At 38.3% G+C, this 16,846-nt stretch overlaps 1 protein-coding gene across 6 annotated transcripts in view; it reads right to left on the reverse strand.

Moving 5' to 3' along the window:
• Window positions 1-16,846, reverse strand: part of PPP1R12A (protein phosphatase 1 regulatory subunit 12A) — a 115,748-nt gene that overhangs the window by 51,441 nt on the left and 47,461 nt on the right. For all 6 annotated transcript variants that reach the window (XM_071799528.1, XM_071799519.1, XM_065837735.2 and 3 more), the window contains exon 3: window positions 4,182-4,300. In XM_071799528.1, coding sequence (XP_071655629.1) covers window positions 4,182-4,300 — 119 coding nt within the window. The remainder of the gene's footprint in view (window positions 1-4,181; window positions 4,301-16,846) is intronic.

Raw genomic sequence — 16,846 nt, forward strand, 5'->3', positions numbered from 1 at the left:
ATTTCCATAAAACACCTAGTTTCGCTATTTTTGAAGTGTTTGTGTCAGAAAATCTTTATACCTTACTAGAGTGTGTATGTCATTTACCTCTTCACAAAATATAAAACTAAACTAGGTTTTAAGCTTAAAAAATTATTAGGCCAATGACTTCCCTTTGAAGAAAAATGAAAAAATAAATTCCTCTTTGTAGAAAAATGCTTTCCCTAACATTGGAGTGCTATGGCTTTACTTACAAGGCAGTGAGCCCCTTGTCTCAGAACTCTCACATATTCCATTACATCACCAGGGTCCCGCTATATGCGCCGCAGAACACAAGGTGGCCTTGTCTGGGGACCTGTAGCCCACAGCCTGAACCGAGGGTCACAGTTCAGAAATGTCACATTCGGAGATCAGAGTTACTGAAGATAGCAAGCTGTTGGATGATGTCCAACACACCTTACAACAGAATTTGTAAAACAAGAAGATTAATTTGGATCACTGATCATCTTCTCTCTAGGCAGGTCAGATTTTGGAGTCTGATTGCTAAAGTGGGATGAGCAAACACTGCAAATCCCTCTTTGTATTAAGCCCGTAATGTCACATAGAACTGAATTATATTCTATTCTATAGCTTATTTCCATTAATTTAGTGTCTCCAGGGGCTCCTATTTTGTGTCCTGTAGTTAGAAGTTTCCTTAACATATAATTTGATACCTGTGAAAATTGGGCATAAATACAAACTGATGATCTGTAGAAGGAGGAATAGTTGTACAACAGAAGGTTCTGTTTGATCTTTTCCTATGACAACTGAAACCCTGGCAAAAGCAGTAAAAAGGGTGAGCTAACACGGTGATTCTCCTCAGATTTCTACCAAAAATGTCACACATCATCACTTACAGATATCTGAAATCACAATGAACCTGACAGATCTTCCCAGGCAATCTTTTGCCACCAAACGACTCTGACTGCGAACGTCAATATGTAGGAAGCCACACTCACAACACCAACTAAGCAACACAAAACTGAAACAAAAATGAGTGATGGAACAAATACACATGGAAAGGCTGCAAGGCAAGACTTAGAGATAACGTCCACTTTATTTTCATGCTGCATGTTTTACCTACACAGAGGAAAGTGGTTTTTTGGCACCCAGGTTTGTTTATCTTCAAAATAAATTGGCTGATCTTCCACTACCAGTAACGCTGAGATAGGGCTGATCTTTCCACAGACCCTACAGTTAACTTGCATTATCAAAACTGTGGCACCACTTTATTTTATACAAGCAGCAATGCCAAAGCTGGAGGGATAACTGCATTCAGCCACATGTATAGTCAAAGATGAAACTGTCACAACACATCAGTGTTAATTCCATATTAACAAAAACAATTAAGTTCCTACTTTAGAGCTACGAATTTCTCTGGTCACAACATACACACAATTAGGCACTTTTCAAGCGATTATGATAATGGCTAAATAATCAATCTTCATATAATATTAACTTCATATGCAAGTTAAGGATGCCATCAAAAGTACATGACTAAAATATTTTTACTGAGACAACTGTCTCGTGATTTAGTATGATATCCACTACAAATCCCCATCCAGATTCATACTCTTCCTATTCCATTCTCATCCATAATCATCAAATATTTTCTGTGATTTCATCCCTGCAGATAAAAGCCCTTGGTTCTTATAATTTCATACACAAATTCAGAAGAAGGGATGCAGCATGCTTCTCTGAAACTGAAACTCCTAAGTGGTCTAACAGCAAAACAAGCTTGGTGGAATACTTTCGTATAAACTCATTCACATATGTGTGTGTGTAAATATATACACATACATATACACAAAATAAATTATATATATATGTGTGTGTGTGTGTATATATGTATATATACACACACACACATATATATGTAAAGGTTACATATACAACCATAGGCTTTGGTGCCCTGTTGAGACCAGGAAGGCAGAAATGCTGTCAGGGATGTTCATGGTGTGGTGACTCTTCAGGAGCGGATCCCACTCCTGTTCTCCACACAGGGAGGTCCAACCACACTCAAGTGCAACCCCAGCAAGTTTCTTCATCACACAACATGGTGCCTCATTCCATCAATATATTTTTCAAATCATCTTAGGAAGACAAATCTTCTGAAAATCCTTTAGCTAATCAGCAAACCAACTGACATAAAAATGTAAGAGGACTTCCACAGCAACTGAAATGTGGTATTTTATAACAACCTGAATTATTCCTTTAGAAGCTAACAGCTACAGTGTGGGAATATCTATATTCTTCTCAGACTTATAAAGACAGTACCATAGATAGTTTATTGTAAGCTTTAAATATGAAATAAATAAACCACACTGAAATTTGCAGTGAATTGTGGAATTTAGTTCAAGTTGACAATGTTAACTTTACAATTGGGCTGTTCAAATAATTAAACTTGCAAATGAATAAAAATTAGCATGTAATGTTGAATCTCTGCATTGTAAAAAGAGAACCCTATATAACAAATAATATTTTTTTAAAAAGCAAAACCAAATAAGACAGTTTGGAAAAGAGTTATTTTCCAAAATAATGCCCATTTTAACAAAGAACTACTACAGTCAATTAGGATAGCACATCAGTAAAGCCAAACATTTCAAAAACAACCTTAAAGAATTTAGGCTGAAGCACATTCCAGAAACAACTCTCCAGCAAAGATAGACAGTACTGTTTGAAAAGAGAACAACATTTGTTTTCCAAACCAATTAAAATAGACAAATGGTAGTACAAATTAAAAAAATATTCCCAGCTATCTAAACTGATGTTCTTCATGTGTTAACTATAAGAACTGCTAATGAAAAATCAGTTAACACGACAAAATTAATGAATCAAAGCCTCTGTGAAATCTCCAGTCTACTGCTGTGTATCAGTATGCATCTCTTATTTCTCTGCATATCATGTCATTCACTTTCTCTTTATTATTTGCTTTGGGCACTAAATGGGTTTAACCACACAAATTACATCAGAGCAAAGCCTGAAGCAATTAATTGTTTTAAATTATGTAAATATGTCTTGCAGATATAAATTAAATGCTACAAAAAAAGTAACATTTTCTAGGAGAAAGAAGCCTTTTAAAAGGCAGGCAGGAGTCTAGAAGTAATGCAGATGCAGTCCCGCAGCACGTGCCCCAAAAAGGCTCCATCTTCACTCTGAATGTCACCTTCCTTCAATACACAGTAGAACTCGGACCACATCACCCCAGTTCTTGTATGGGAGTGCTGGGATAGCAGTGCATTTGTACTGGACTCAAGATGTCAAGAACTTAATATTCTTTCCTCTGAGGACTGGAACATGGAAAACAGTGGTGTAAGGAGGGGTAAAAACAGCAGAGAAAAACTAATCAATATGCTTTTTCAAAGGCAAATTTCTCTTGTGAAGACACCACTGCCAGTACCACCCTAGCAACTTCTAGAAGCAAGGTACATATATTCAGGGTATGTTTTAAAATGATACTGTCAAAACTTTATACCTATCCATTAACTGTCACATGAACACTCACTTAGATAGTGCTCTCAAGAGAGTACAGAGAACCAGGAGGAACGTAAAGGTTCATGATGGGTTCTCAGGCCAAAAACAAGTGCCATCTAAAACCTCTTATCCCAAGAAGTGGTTTTGGGCATTTGGCACTGCAGAAGGGCATTCAAAAGGTCAGAACTAGACACAAAGGGTGATTTATGGGATACAGTATAGTTGCTTACTCTTGTTTCACATATTCTAGGCTTTCTTGCAGTCAATGGAAAGAGTTACCTCAGGGCTGGATTCAACTCATCACAAAACTGACTATGACTCACCCTAAAAGTGCCTATCTCTCTCCTCTCTGAGGCAGGAATCTCTTCAGAGATAGTCTAAAGCTGGGATATAGAACTCTATATCCCAGATGCACTGAACACCATCCCTAGTATCTGAATACCATGTAAATTCTGTTAAGTGAATGCAGAAATCCAATCAACACCTGAGTTCAATACTTCTGACATCTTTCTTCACAAGAGGCTGGGCTGAGTGAAAACACCTAGAAGACAGCTTGAACACTACATATTGTATTGACAGTTCTCCTTAGAAAATAAATTGAGTGACTTTAAAATTTCTAACTTACATAAGCTTTCAAAAATATATTTAGTGTCCAATAAACAAAACCACCCTTTCCTATTCAAAATTACCTTGTCTATTTACTTCATTCTGAAGCAGCTCTTCCATTGCCTCTTCTTCAGCAATATCTAATGGAGTGTCTCCTTCACTATTTACAGCTCCTACATGTGCTCCTTGACTAATTAAATACCTGCCAATCGAAAAAGAAAAACAAACTGTAAGCAATACAGTAAAGCTGATGCAAAACAAATAGCAGCCACGAAGATACCATATGCAATGGGTATATACATGCACACATATAATTCATAGAAACAACCGTATTAGGTATAAGTAAAAAACCTCACGGTAGTCGACAACCCCTGAATATCTGTTTGTCTTTTCACCATAATACCCATAAATACAAACAGCACTTTGCTCTTCAGTTTGCCCCAAAGACTCCTGGCGTGTTTAAATACATACTCGCAAGAACTGAAAGAAGAAAACGGTTAGATGAGAAACAAAAAGGAACACAAGGCGAACAGAGGTCAAACCACTGATTCCCATGAGCTCCTCATATTAAGCCATTCTTCCCATGTTCAGTGCCACATCATGTTTCTCTGCTTTGCCAGAATGATGACTCCTGATCTCTGAGGCAGCTTCATAAAGCTAATAAAACGAGAACCACCTCTGCTCTTAAGTATTCATAAGGTCAGCTTTTGGTGAAAGAAGAGGCAAGGGGAGAGAAGAAACAGTAATTTACATTCTATTCCAACCCCACTAAGTGTTTTCTTACTTAAAGTACTACGGTGTCACGAATCAACAATCCAGACTCAGAGAAATTTCTTTCTGAATTTCAAATTAAGTCAAATGGATCAATTCCAACAATAAGTCACAAAACGATTAAGTTATTTCATTGTATTAAACATAAGCCTATGAAGTTATTCAGAACCTACAGCTTTATATATAGTCTGTTTCTAAGTAGACAATGAACAATAATTAAAACATCAATTCAGATCAGTCTTATACCTTCTGACTATAACATATCCACTTCCCTAACAAACTCAACAGTTTGAGCCACGACAGGACTTCACACAAGCAAAAAAATGCAGACATATCTCCCTCCTTGCAGAACTTAAACTTCCTATAGATTTGAGGAAAAAAAAAATCTGGAAAGAGACATAAAGAACTAGCTATCCCTTTGGTAACAGGTGTATGAAATCAAAAGCGCTTTCTTAACCTCACTATTGCAAAATGCCAAATGATGCAGAAGCCAATCACAAAATTAATCCAACACTCACACAAATGCTTTTTTTCTGCTTAACTACTGCCAATTAACAATAACAGATTCCAAATCTACAATCATATTTATCTTCTCTTTATTCGATAACTCAGCATCAAGTACTCTCATAAATTTCTATTTTTTAATGTATGATTTAAATAGCGCCTCTTATGAAACCTCTGTAATTACATCAAGAAGAGGTAAGAACCGACAGATCACAAAACGGAAATTAATTCCCAGAAGTGTAACTGTATGTCCTGAGATATGCATCACCAGTTGCCACCACTAACTTTGATGCTGAGATGCAGTGCTGGTTTTATTCTGTTCCTCTGAAAAGAGTGCCATGGTGACTCTTAACGCTCTGCAGTTTAAAGATTTAACCACTGTGGGAAATAAAAATTGATAAAAGGCAACAACATTTCTCAACAATACCAGTTGTACTGTTCTAACAGTGACACAGGCTTCCAGGTTGCAGATCAGATAATTGCTATGCAGGATGTCTGCTAAACAGGCAAAAAAGCAGTGGGGAAACTACCTTAAAAAGACAAAATGTTGATTCAAGACCAAAGTCAACCACTGACAAAAATATTTTTATAAAAAGATCCCAAATCAACATTCATGTTCTTTTGACACAAAAAAGTGATGACTTCAAAAACCTGATTTTTATCTATTTCTGCATAATACCTACAAGGAAAAATGCAGGTGCTTTTGTAAGGAAAATATGTATCTCATTGAAGTGAATGTATTGGGTCAACTGGGTCTAAAACTTATAGACATAAGAAAAGGAGCAATGCATAACAAAGTGTAGGGAATGAACAACAGGCTACAGGAGCATTTCAGAAAGTTATTATTTAGATACATGAACAACTTCGCAACCAAATGATCCTTCAAAGCAGACTCCAAAATGGAGCTGCTTCCAGACCAAAATCGGATCGGCAGAGCAAGGGGCATTAGTGGGGTTGGAAGAGGAGAGTTATGTGAGTTCCCCTTTGTATGTGCTTACAGGCTTATGATTTTCTGGGTCAGCAAAGGAAGGATGGGTGAACCTGCCTCGAGTTCACAGGATGTAAAGGGATGGGAGAAAAAGGAGGAGGACGAAAGGCAGAAGGCTCCTGGCCAGAGAAGTGAGAACGGTCCTTTCCCAACCTGCCTTCAGCCGCTCCAAGTGGGCCTCCCCTCTGTTATCCCAACCAAAATTCATAGTGATCCCCTCAAGCAAATTAATAGTGAAAGAGCATTACTCAGTCTAAACCAAATTATGCAATTTCCAACTACTTTCAAGATATCTTGTAAGCCTGCAAAGTGAAATCCATGTTTGTTCTGCTTTTCGCACCATTTAGTAATAAATGCCCCTGCCCCAAAAAAGTTTATGTGTTTGTTTATCTTCATTTACAGTAAAAATAGTTGCAGCGAAGTAATGATGAAGTTCAGATGGTGCATGAAGTCACCCTGATGCTTACACGATTGTAGCTTTAATTGGAAAACCAAGCGCTACCAAGGGAAGGTAGGGCAATCGTTTCAGATGTGTAGGTAACTTGACTCCGCATCACATACAGAAAGGAAACAGATTTGATAAATAAGTTTGTAAGGCACAGTTGAGTAGAAGCCAGAACCAGAACAATCCTAAAAATCAGAAGGTGTTTTTTAATTTTTTTAAAATCTTTTTAAAATTACTTTCCAAAAGATTCTACTTCAACTTAAATGTTAATTAAAACTTACAGTATGACTTCAAATATGGGTGTATTTGACATTTCAGTTGTTCTGGTACCATATACTAAAATCTTCACATGCAACAGCATATCATTGTGTGTAGGTATGTATGGGTGTTTAAAAAGTAACCCATGTTTTGCAAGAAAAAACCTGCAAATAATTGCTTGGATCTTATCTTTATTAGTGGGTGTTACCTTCATCTTGAAATTTCATCTTTCTAAAGCAAGTAAACATAATATAACTTTAATTCTTCAGCTGATATTTAATTGGTAGAGCTACATGTGTACAGTGAAAAAGGAATTGGAGCTGTGTAATAAAAAGTCCAGAACCATGCCCTTTGACACCGTGTCCAGAAAAAGGTGCTTTATGAAACTTGGATATAGTGAAAAAGTAAAAACATACAGGACTTCCACCATCACTTACTTACAAAACATTCTGGTAAAGTACCTAAATGTGTGTCTTTCGTAATTCACTTGTTGCAAAATGTCCATGTTCAACAGACACCTATAGCAGAATAATTCAGAAAAACCAACCATAAGTCATGTAATATCCTGGTAGGTGCTCTTTCAAATAGCAAATAAATGAGAAGGCAACAGTAGCTTGATCCATAAGATGGTTATTTTTGGATCTAAAGATTTCGAGTGTCGATACTGAAGTTAAAGGTACCTCTTCTAGACACTCTCTTAGTCTAAGTATGGAGAATTGTAAGTCTCGCAGGAATACAAAGAAAGACAAGAGCAGGAAAACAAAATAACTCCTGGGACTTCTGCCCTGATGTTTCCATGACACACATTATGTAGTCTGCAAAAGACTGGAAGAACAAGTCTGCTTTGTGATACACTAGTTTTATGCAGGCAAAACGACTTCTAATTTAAATTTGTCTTTTAGGAATCACTGCTGTATACTCCTCGATAGCTATTATAGACTGAAATTAACAATATTGAAAAAAACATGAAAGATTTGTTTTCTGTAATTATTATGAAACCCAGACTGTCTCCCACCATTTTATGAAAAATACATTTTAATACCTTTCATAAAGAGTTGGAATCTCAGTATCTCTAAGACAATAAATACCAGCCCTTTGAGATTACTGTAGAAAAGCCAAACAGTCCACACCAAAAACCAGCTAATGAACTGGGAGCAAAAAGTTCTACCTAGCAGCTTGACTTACACTTTGAATTAAAAATCCTTAGGGCTGACTTTTGTGTGTAAGTCGATTAACAAAATGCATATAGTGAGACAGAGCAAACAGAGAGGAAAACACCTATCTGAACAGAGTTACACCCAAACTTGAGTCTTCTTATATTTGTGAATTTAGGAAATATTTACTTAAGAACCTGGAAGACACTCAAACTTTGCCTTTACTAAAGTTTGTTAGTGCTGACAACAACATACGGAGAAGATATCATTTAAATATTGTTTATCTCAGCAACAGAAAGAGGGGCCTATGTTTACGTTCAAACCTCAGTTCACAGTATCTGGAAACAAGTCATTAGGGATATAATTAACTTTAAGTACTTGCTGAACCTGAAGGTCACCAGAAGGGTGGCAAGCACAAGATAGGGCAGAGAAGTGGCCACTGAACTGATCCAGTTAATTAAAAATTGCTTACTGAGGTCATTGGAGTTTCACTCGTGAAAAGTAGAGGCCTCTTCAGACTAGTCAGAAGGCTGGATGGTAGCCTCTAACTCCCAAAATGTGAGGAGAGGGACCCTCCGAAAAGACATCTCACTGAACAGAGGTTCAACATCTAGTATATACATTCAAAATAAATGCATTTAGTGTGGCCTTCCAGGGAAACATGGCTTAATTGCTAGTGGGGGCACCAACCAACAGCACAAGCGGTCTCTTAACTAATAAGCAATTTCAGCTAAACCCAGCTGTTTTTTCAAAAATCCATAGATGGTGGAATTTAAATTAATTCCATGAGTGTCTTAGCTGAATGACAAGAGCTGAAGACAGAAAAACTGCCATTATATTCATGTACCTGTGCAAGTTACCATTTGAAGAAACAATGAATGAGAAACAAATTCAGTTTGGGTCCATTTGTTTTTTAACTGAAACAAAAAGAATATTTAAAGGCAAGGTAAGCAAAGCTAAACCTATCTGCATACACAATATATCAAGAGATAAAGTCACAGTTTATATGTGATGCTTGAATTTTTAAGGTGTACTTCTCAATGATGTTAAAGATGGTGAAGAAAAGGCTTAGCCTTTCTCTTTTAAATCTTAAATAATACAATAATATACAAATAATAATGCAAATAATACAAACTTGAAGCAAATACAATAGCATTAGAATAACATTGTGTTAAATTCTGTTATGGCACACAGTATGCATATGCCCTGTGTCAGCAGGCAAGTTTCAAGGAAACCGTAGAGTCAGTTTAATATGAGTGAACAGCCAGTACCCAGCCAGCCCCCAAATCCTCTCTCATGGACACTCACACTGTCACACTCACTTTCAAACACGTTATTTGAAACCCATATAAATGTAATGACAAAAAGTCACAGAACATGCTCAGCACTGGTGAGGCTGCACCTCGAATCCCGTGTTCAGTTTTGGGCCCCTCACTACAGGAAAGACATCGAGGTGTTGGAGAGAGTGCAGAGAAGGGCAATGAAGCTGGTGAGGGGTCTGGAGCACAAGTCTGATGAGGAGCAGCTGAGGGAACTGGGGCTGTTTAGCCTGGAGAAAAGGAGGCTGAGGGGAGACTGTACTGCTCTCTACACCTACCTGAAAGGAGGTTGTAGCATGGAGGGTATTGGTCTCTTCTCCCAAGTAACAAATGATAGGACAAGAGCAAACTGACTCAAGTTGTGCCAGGGAAGGTTCAGATTGAATATCAGGAAAAATTTCTTCACTGAAAGCGTCAGGCATTGGAACAGGCTGCCCAGGGAAGTGGTGGAGTCACCATCCCTGCTGTGCAGATGTGCTTCTTAGAGACATGGTTTAGAGGTGGACTTGGCAGTGACAGGTTAATGGTTGCACTTGATGATCTTAAAGGTCTTTTTCAACCAAAATGATTCTATGATTTTTTGAAATATGTATTGTAACCCTCGTAAGCATTTGGTGGAGAGGGTTAAAATGTTTGCCACACGGGGCAGGTGGCTGGCAGGTGTCATAAGGCACAGAGGAGCCCTGCTTGCCTGGGTAGGGACACCATGCTCCACACAACACAGGATCTCCTTGCCATCTTTAGTGTCAACATACCAATAATTTCACTTGTCCCCTTTCATTGCAGCTGAGATACTCCTGCAGTCATCTTTTCTCCTGAATCTATGATTTACAGAGGAAAACGAAGGCTCCACATGTAATACTGGAGCCCAAACTGTGCAATTTTAATTGGGCCAAGAATACTTTCTCCTGCATAATTTTGAGACCGATGTAGAAGAAATCAAATGACTTGAAAAACAATTAAGTCAAACTCATAGGGGTGTCTTATTCAGGCACTTTGCAAAACACCATCCCACGCCATCAGTCACTGCTGTGCCTCAACCTTCTGCCTCTAAACATCTAGAATTTAATACAAACTGACATAAGAAGGCAGGCTTCTGTGATGGCATTTAAATTAAAATCAAATCATGATAAAACTCAGGCACTTTTAAGGTTATGTTTCTTTGCAAATTCCAGAAGATTCTCACTCATATCTCTCTCTCTTGGAAAAAAAATGCTACGCAAGAGCTCCTCCAGATAGTAGGAAATTTAGCTTCTGATTCTCCCTTGTGAACCTGTCACAAAAGGCATCTTGGAGAGACACACATCTTTGCTTCAAAATTGTCAAATACTCCCAACTATCAACGTAGCATGCCACAGAGATGAGACAAAATTTTCCCCCATGCAAACAGTACTTTCTACCTATATGAAAAACATATTTATGTTTACGAAGCCAACACTCCACAGTGTATCATCGTACCACTGAGCTCTGCATATAGTTGGCTGTCCCCAGCCCGCACGGCAACTTGCACGCCCAAAGAAGCCCAGTAACTAGAATCACAGCTGTTCCCCTTAGTTTGCTGGAGCCAAGAAACAGCGTAGATAACAGTATCTAGTTAGTCTTAGCCCTCCTGTGTACAGAGAAACCTCTGAAACAAGCCAGCAATAGGCTCTAGAAATATTTGTATGTAGGCAGTCACCTAAACATTAATGGTGCGAAGATGGAACAGGAAAAATTCCTACTGGGAGCATATAAAAAGCAACTAAGCCTTTATATTTTACCATATCCATATAGAGGAAAGGCGTATGAGAGGTGGCAGAGTAATGTTTAGGTGTAAGTAAACAGTGACTGAGAAGAGGAAAGTGGGAAATATGAAGAACACTATATAGGGAAACATACGCTATAATCTATTTAGCAAAAAATAATGGGGGGGAAGAAAAAAAAGCCCAGAGATCTGGAGCCTGGTAATGCCAGGATGAAAAGGACGAACAGACGGACAGAAGGAAGGAAGGAAGGAAGGAAAGAAAACAAACTGTATTTTTAAAGTGCATACCAAATATTAATTCTACTATGCACTTTGTGAACAAGTGTTTCTCTCTTTTACTTTGAAGTCTTTGAAAAATTAAGAAACAAATACTTTTTATGCTAGCTAGCAAATATATGCTGATTTTCAAGGTCAGGCAAATGAGGTTTTATAGCAAATATTGTCAAAATTCATACAATTTCCTAAACAAAACAAAGCTTAAAAAAAAAAAAAAATCCCCAAAGAATTCATCAAGTTTTAAGGTACCAGACCAACATGTTTTGAAGTCCAACATTCTCAAATAGTATCAGAAATTTTTGGACTTCATAATGTTTTGAAATGAAAATACATGTTATTATTCAACCACAGACCGTGCTTTTTTTTTTTTCCTCCCTAGAGACTGCGTTTATCTAAATCTGATTATCCTTCTTGTACCCTACAGTCCAAAAGTGAAGGTTGAGTTTGAAAAACATCTTGTTGCAGCTGCAGAGGTACACATGGTATATAAAGCAACTCCAGCTCACGATGCTCTCTGTGCTCAGGATGCTTTCCTACAGTAATCCTCCAAGCACTTGTGGTGATTTACAGAAGTGTCACCAAGGTGAATACTTGGGATTGAGTTAAAAAGAAGTAACAACAGCATGGAAGCTGAAAAGGAGGAGGAAGAAGGAAAACCATGCTGCTGCCCACCTTCCTCAGCTGACTCCTCAACAACAAGAGATGTCACAGCACCAGCTCCCCATCCCTCCTGCCGTGTGCCAAGAGCAGCACTGCTAGAGTTGCCTACAGTTGTACCACAAATCCTGATTTTTTAACTGCTGCTTTCTATTTCAATGAAGTTTTGAGTCTGGACCTAACTTAACAACTTTATTTTCCTCCAACAGCTGTGTGTTGGTACTTATATCAGAAAAATTTAAATGAGGATCAATTATTTTACTGTGCTTAAAGAGATATTAGCATAGATATAATCACTACATCACAGAACTTGTTTGTAATTATATTATGCAATAATAGAGTGACCAAATCTCTCTATGAAGCAACACTGCTATCACAGTGCAGCTTTTTGCATCATGCAGTAGGACTGAACTATGCCTGACCTCTCACTAGGTACCAGCAATCTGCAATTCATAGCAGTTGTTTATCTGTCCAGTCCACTCTGAACTTCTTTGAAAATACATTTCTTCCAAACGAAACTCTTACTTTTTATTCAAATTTGATAAGCAGTTCCTCATCTGTAATCAAGAGGTTTCAAGTAATTCCTTTTTAACACTTTTTTTCTGTCATAGCTGCTGTTAATAAAAAAAAAAAAATCATATTTTTGTGTCTTAGTATCTAAATTGCATCCAAATAACTCACTCTCATCAAGGCACAGCAGCCTTAGGTCGCTAGAGATACCACACTATTTACAGAGACTTCAGAAGAATTCAAGCAGCTTTTATACTGCCCCAGTCATGGATAAGACTAGAAAAATACAGATTAGGATCACTTGCACTGAAATGACGTAGTTTGGGATATTCAACAAAAGAGACAGCTGTAAGAAGGGATAAGTAGGCCATAAGTTGCTTTAGTGTCATTAGAAAACTTACTATAAGTGGCAGAATAGGGTCAAACTCACAACAGAGAAAATGCTCAAAGAAAATAAAAACTGAGATGCACAAAGGTGACAACCTACATCAAACTCATGTTTTCTCCTGAAAAACAACACTCAAAAACAGCTTTATTGTGAATAAAATTATTTTTTTAAATCAGATAACTGAATAAATACTATATTCAGTATTTAATGGCACTAATAATTCCATAGATGTCATTGTCTAAGAAGAAACCATCACTTCCTCTCTCTAAAACAGCAATTTTGAACTAGTTGTTGAGGCCTTCACAAGTGCCAGGATGCCATACTTAGCGAGCACATGCTCAACTCAAAATGTGGTGGCTCATGTATCTAGAGCTGCCCTCACATGTTCCTGTCATAGCCAGAGAACGGGAGTCAATCGGTGCCAACAGGCAGTTCCAAGCCATCATCCTGATATGCTACATTTCTCAGGAGTCTGCCCAAGCTCTGGGGGCTTCCATATATATCCGTTGTACGTCTTCTTCTCCATACGTATCACTCAGATGCTCACACTTAACTTCAGAATTCTTGAGTAAACTGTTCTCAGGATACCAATAAATTCAGTGCTCTGTGATAAACAATTATGATCTTCCCTATGCACGTTGCTTCTCAAAGCAGGATGTGGTTTTTTTTTCAGATACGAGCTGCACTTTTAAATTCTTCTTCAGACGAAAATGAGAGTGCTCTGAGCTTTACACTTTTCATTAGATCCAATGAACTGCTAAAGCATATTAAAAAAAAAAAAAAGACACTTTCCACTGAATTATGTCCCTGAAGAAGATCTCTCCAACTTGAAGGTCTAGTAGTTTTACCCGCAAAAGAACAGAAACACAATATACTTACTAACAAATATTTATGGTCATAAGTGGAGCTGCACACAATAATCCAATGGGAAGGAGGCAGCTACAGAGCACACACTGTCTGTACATCTTAGAGTGAGCAGCTCTTCTGGACTCCCTCCTCATTTGAACAAACAGGTATCAAGCCAGTTAGGTCCTATAATTCCCTGTAACCCATCAACCATATCTTACTGTGTATTTCTGCCAGCTGGTTTTTATCCAAACAGCAGATCACAGCTACACAGCAGAAAAGATTAAACTCTACCACATAATGACATTAATTTAAAAAGGGAATTTCACCATCAACCTAAACAATTTAATTAGTGTTTCATTATTTTTAGGACATACATACATGCAACGAAACATGTTGAAAACAGCAGACTGCCCCAGTATGTCTCCACAAAAGAAAATGCCAACTGATATGAGCACACTGATCTTCTCCAAGTTTCTCCACTCCTTTCTCCAATGGAATTTAGCTTTATCCCTCCAGGTATCCAGTAGAAGTTTGGAGGAGAAACTTCTATGTTGCTCTTAAAGAACAAGCATTGCACTTTGATTTGGGGACAGGGGTGGGAAGAGACTACTATACTAGCATATTTTCTCTCCCATTAATTTTTTTCCCAATCTGTTCTTCCGGAAAGAAACATGGCAGGAAACGGAGGTGAATTAACTGTAACAATTTTCCAAAGCCCGCAGTGAGCTTTTCACAGCTCTCATCTTTACCAGTGTCAACTTGTAAGACATTAGTCATTCTTCTAGAAGAGCTGTTCTTTGGCTGGGAATAAATTTTTTTTCCTGCTATTATTTTGCCCCGTGGCTTGTTTTATAATATATCCTTGTGAAGTCCGCTTCTTATTTGCTGAGTGGGTTGTACCAAATTTCATCTTTGGTCCTTCTTCCTTTTAATTCTACTCCTCCAGTTAACATTTCCTTGTGTCATTTAAAGTGACATCTTGAATCCTGACAAAAATGCTGTATCACCTTGCAGCACCAAAGCCCCTAACAGTTTGCATAATCAATTTGCACGTAGTTTACATCAGACCACCAACTTCACCTTGTCATTCAAAAATACAAACTTCTGATTATCCGTTTTGGAATGTATCACTAATAACATCACGTCACACTCAGTTAACGCTGTAACTAGGAACAAAGCTAAACGAGACAGGAGTTATCCCTGACATTTTTATCAGTCTGCTTTGCCTAAATAACGTCTTGCTCCTCTAGGATTTTAACAGCTTACAGTTGAAAGAGCTTAGATTAAAAACACTCCAGTAAGTAATGGCTCCAGATGATCAGCTTATTAAAACGTAGAGAGAAATGGATAAGAGACAACTGCTTCGAAACATATTTTGTGGCACCACCACCCTCAGATGTTGTGGGAGAACCAGCTGGTTCAGGCTCATGAGGTGGGAGATGAAGGAGAGGACTCCACCTCAGCACAGGCAGCTCTGCACAGCTAGCTTTCTGACCAGAGGCACAAGCTATGTCTGAAAAGCAGCCCTGACTTCTTTTTTATACCCTCACATCTATGCCAACTGCTGCTCACTGATCCAAGAGAGAATAAACCCTCCAACCCCCACCAGGCTCATCTTACACTAACAGTTTCCACATGGTTGTGTGATCATTAGATAATGTAAGAGAGGGGGTAAGAGCCTGTGGAGGAGAGAAAATCAAGGAATCAAGGGAATGACTGTTTCTGCCTGTTTCTGCAGTAGTCTCAAGTTAGATCCTATTAAACACATTGTGAAACTGCGCTGAATTTGCTTTAGCAGCTGTTGCCAGATGTGCACTGATCCCTCAATTCTACCAAGCGCAGGACTCGCTGCCACCCAGCATCCACAGCAAGCCCCACAAGGCAATTAGAGCTGTAAGTAAACCACCTATCACTGAACATCTATGTATTCAACTACAGGTTTGCAGACCTCTCACTCTGTACATCAGACAATGATCACTCATTTAGTCTTAACAGACTGTTACTAAAATAGAGAGATCCTGGGACAGTGGCTTGCTGAGGTTTCAGCAAACTAGTTTGGCTGGGTTCACTTTCACGTGTCTGGCGCCTGGAAAAACAGATGGGCGTCAGCACAAGGCAGTGGGGACACACAAGCCCATGAAGTCTTTTAAATGTTAGGGGAAGGAGGGGATACAACATAGGAAACTTTGGGCAGCAAGGAAAGAGGGTGAGCTGGGTTTCAGAGCAGTGGAGTTCTCTTCCCAAATAAACTGAGTGAGGAGGCTCTGAACTTCTGAAGTTATTCTCCTTCTAAGTGCAATCATATGCTTTAGCCTTTAAAATCTGTAAAATAAGGAAGATGTATTTAGAAACTGTGCCAAGTCTTAGGTTCTGTATGTATAATTACATGTATCAAACATGCCTCCCAAACAGGAAAGCAACCATACTGAATTAGACCCAACATCCATTTAACATCTAGCCTGTCTCCATAAGTGGCACATCTTCAAAGAGAATAAAAATGGGGCAAATACATGCTACTCTTCCTGTAATAGCTTTTCATTCTCTAATTATTTTCCTGGATTTTCTGAACCACATCCCATCTGTATGTATAAATTCTGCATTTGTATTTTTTCCACCCTCACTGGATTTCTCGTCCCTTGAACCTGTGAGAAATTTTAGTATCTACAGCAACATCTGCCAAACTGTTATTCTGATGTAGTACCTACCACATGAAGGTATAAAACCCCTCTTCTCCCCCTCAGGAGCCACCTCCCTCTCTCTCTTTTTTTTTTTTTTTTTGTAAAAAAGTGTAACTGTCACTGACTTCTCTGTTATTTTTGAAAAATGTTCTCCTTGCACTCGCTGGAAGATGCACCGTCTTTCATTCCAGGGAAAAGGAAAAAGCA

The sequence above is a fragment of the Patagioenas fasciata genome, chromosome 1, assembly GCF_037038585.1.
Source record: "Patagioenas fasciata isolate bPatFas1 chromosome 1, bPatFas1.hap1, whole genome shotgun sequence".
In the NCBI taxonomy this organism is placed as follows: domain Eukaryota; kingdom Metazoa; phylum Chordata; class Aves; order Columbiformes; family Columbidae; genus Patagioenas; species Patagioenas fasciata.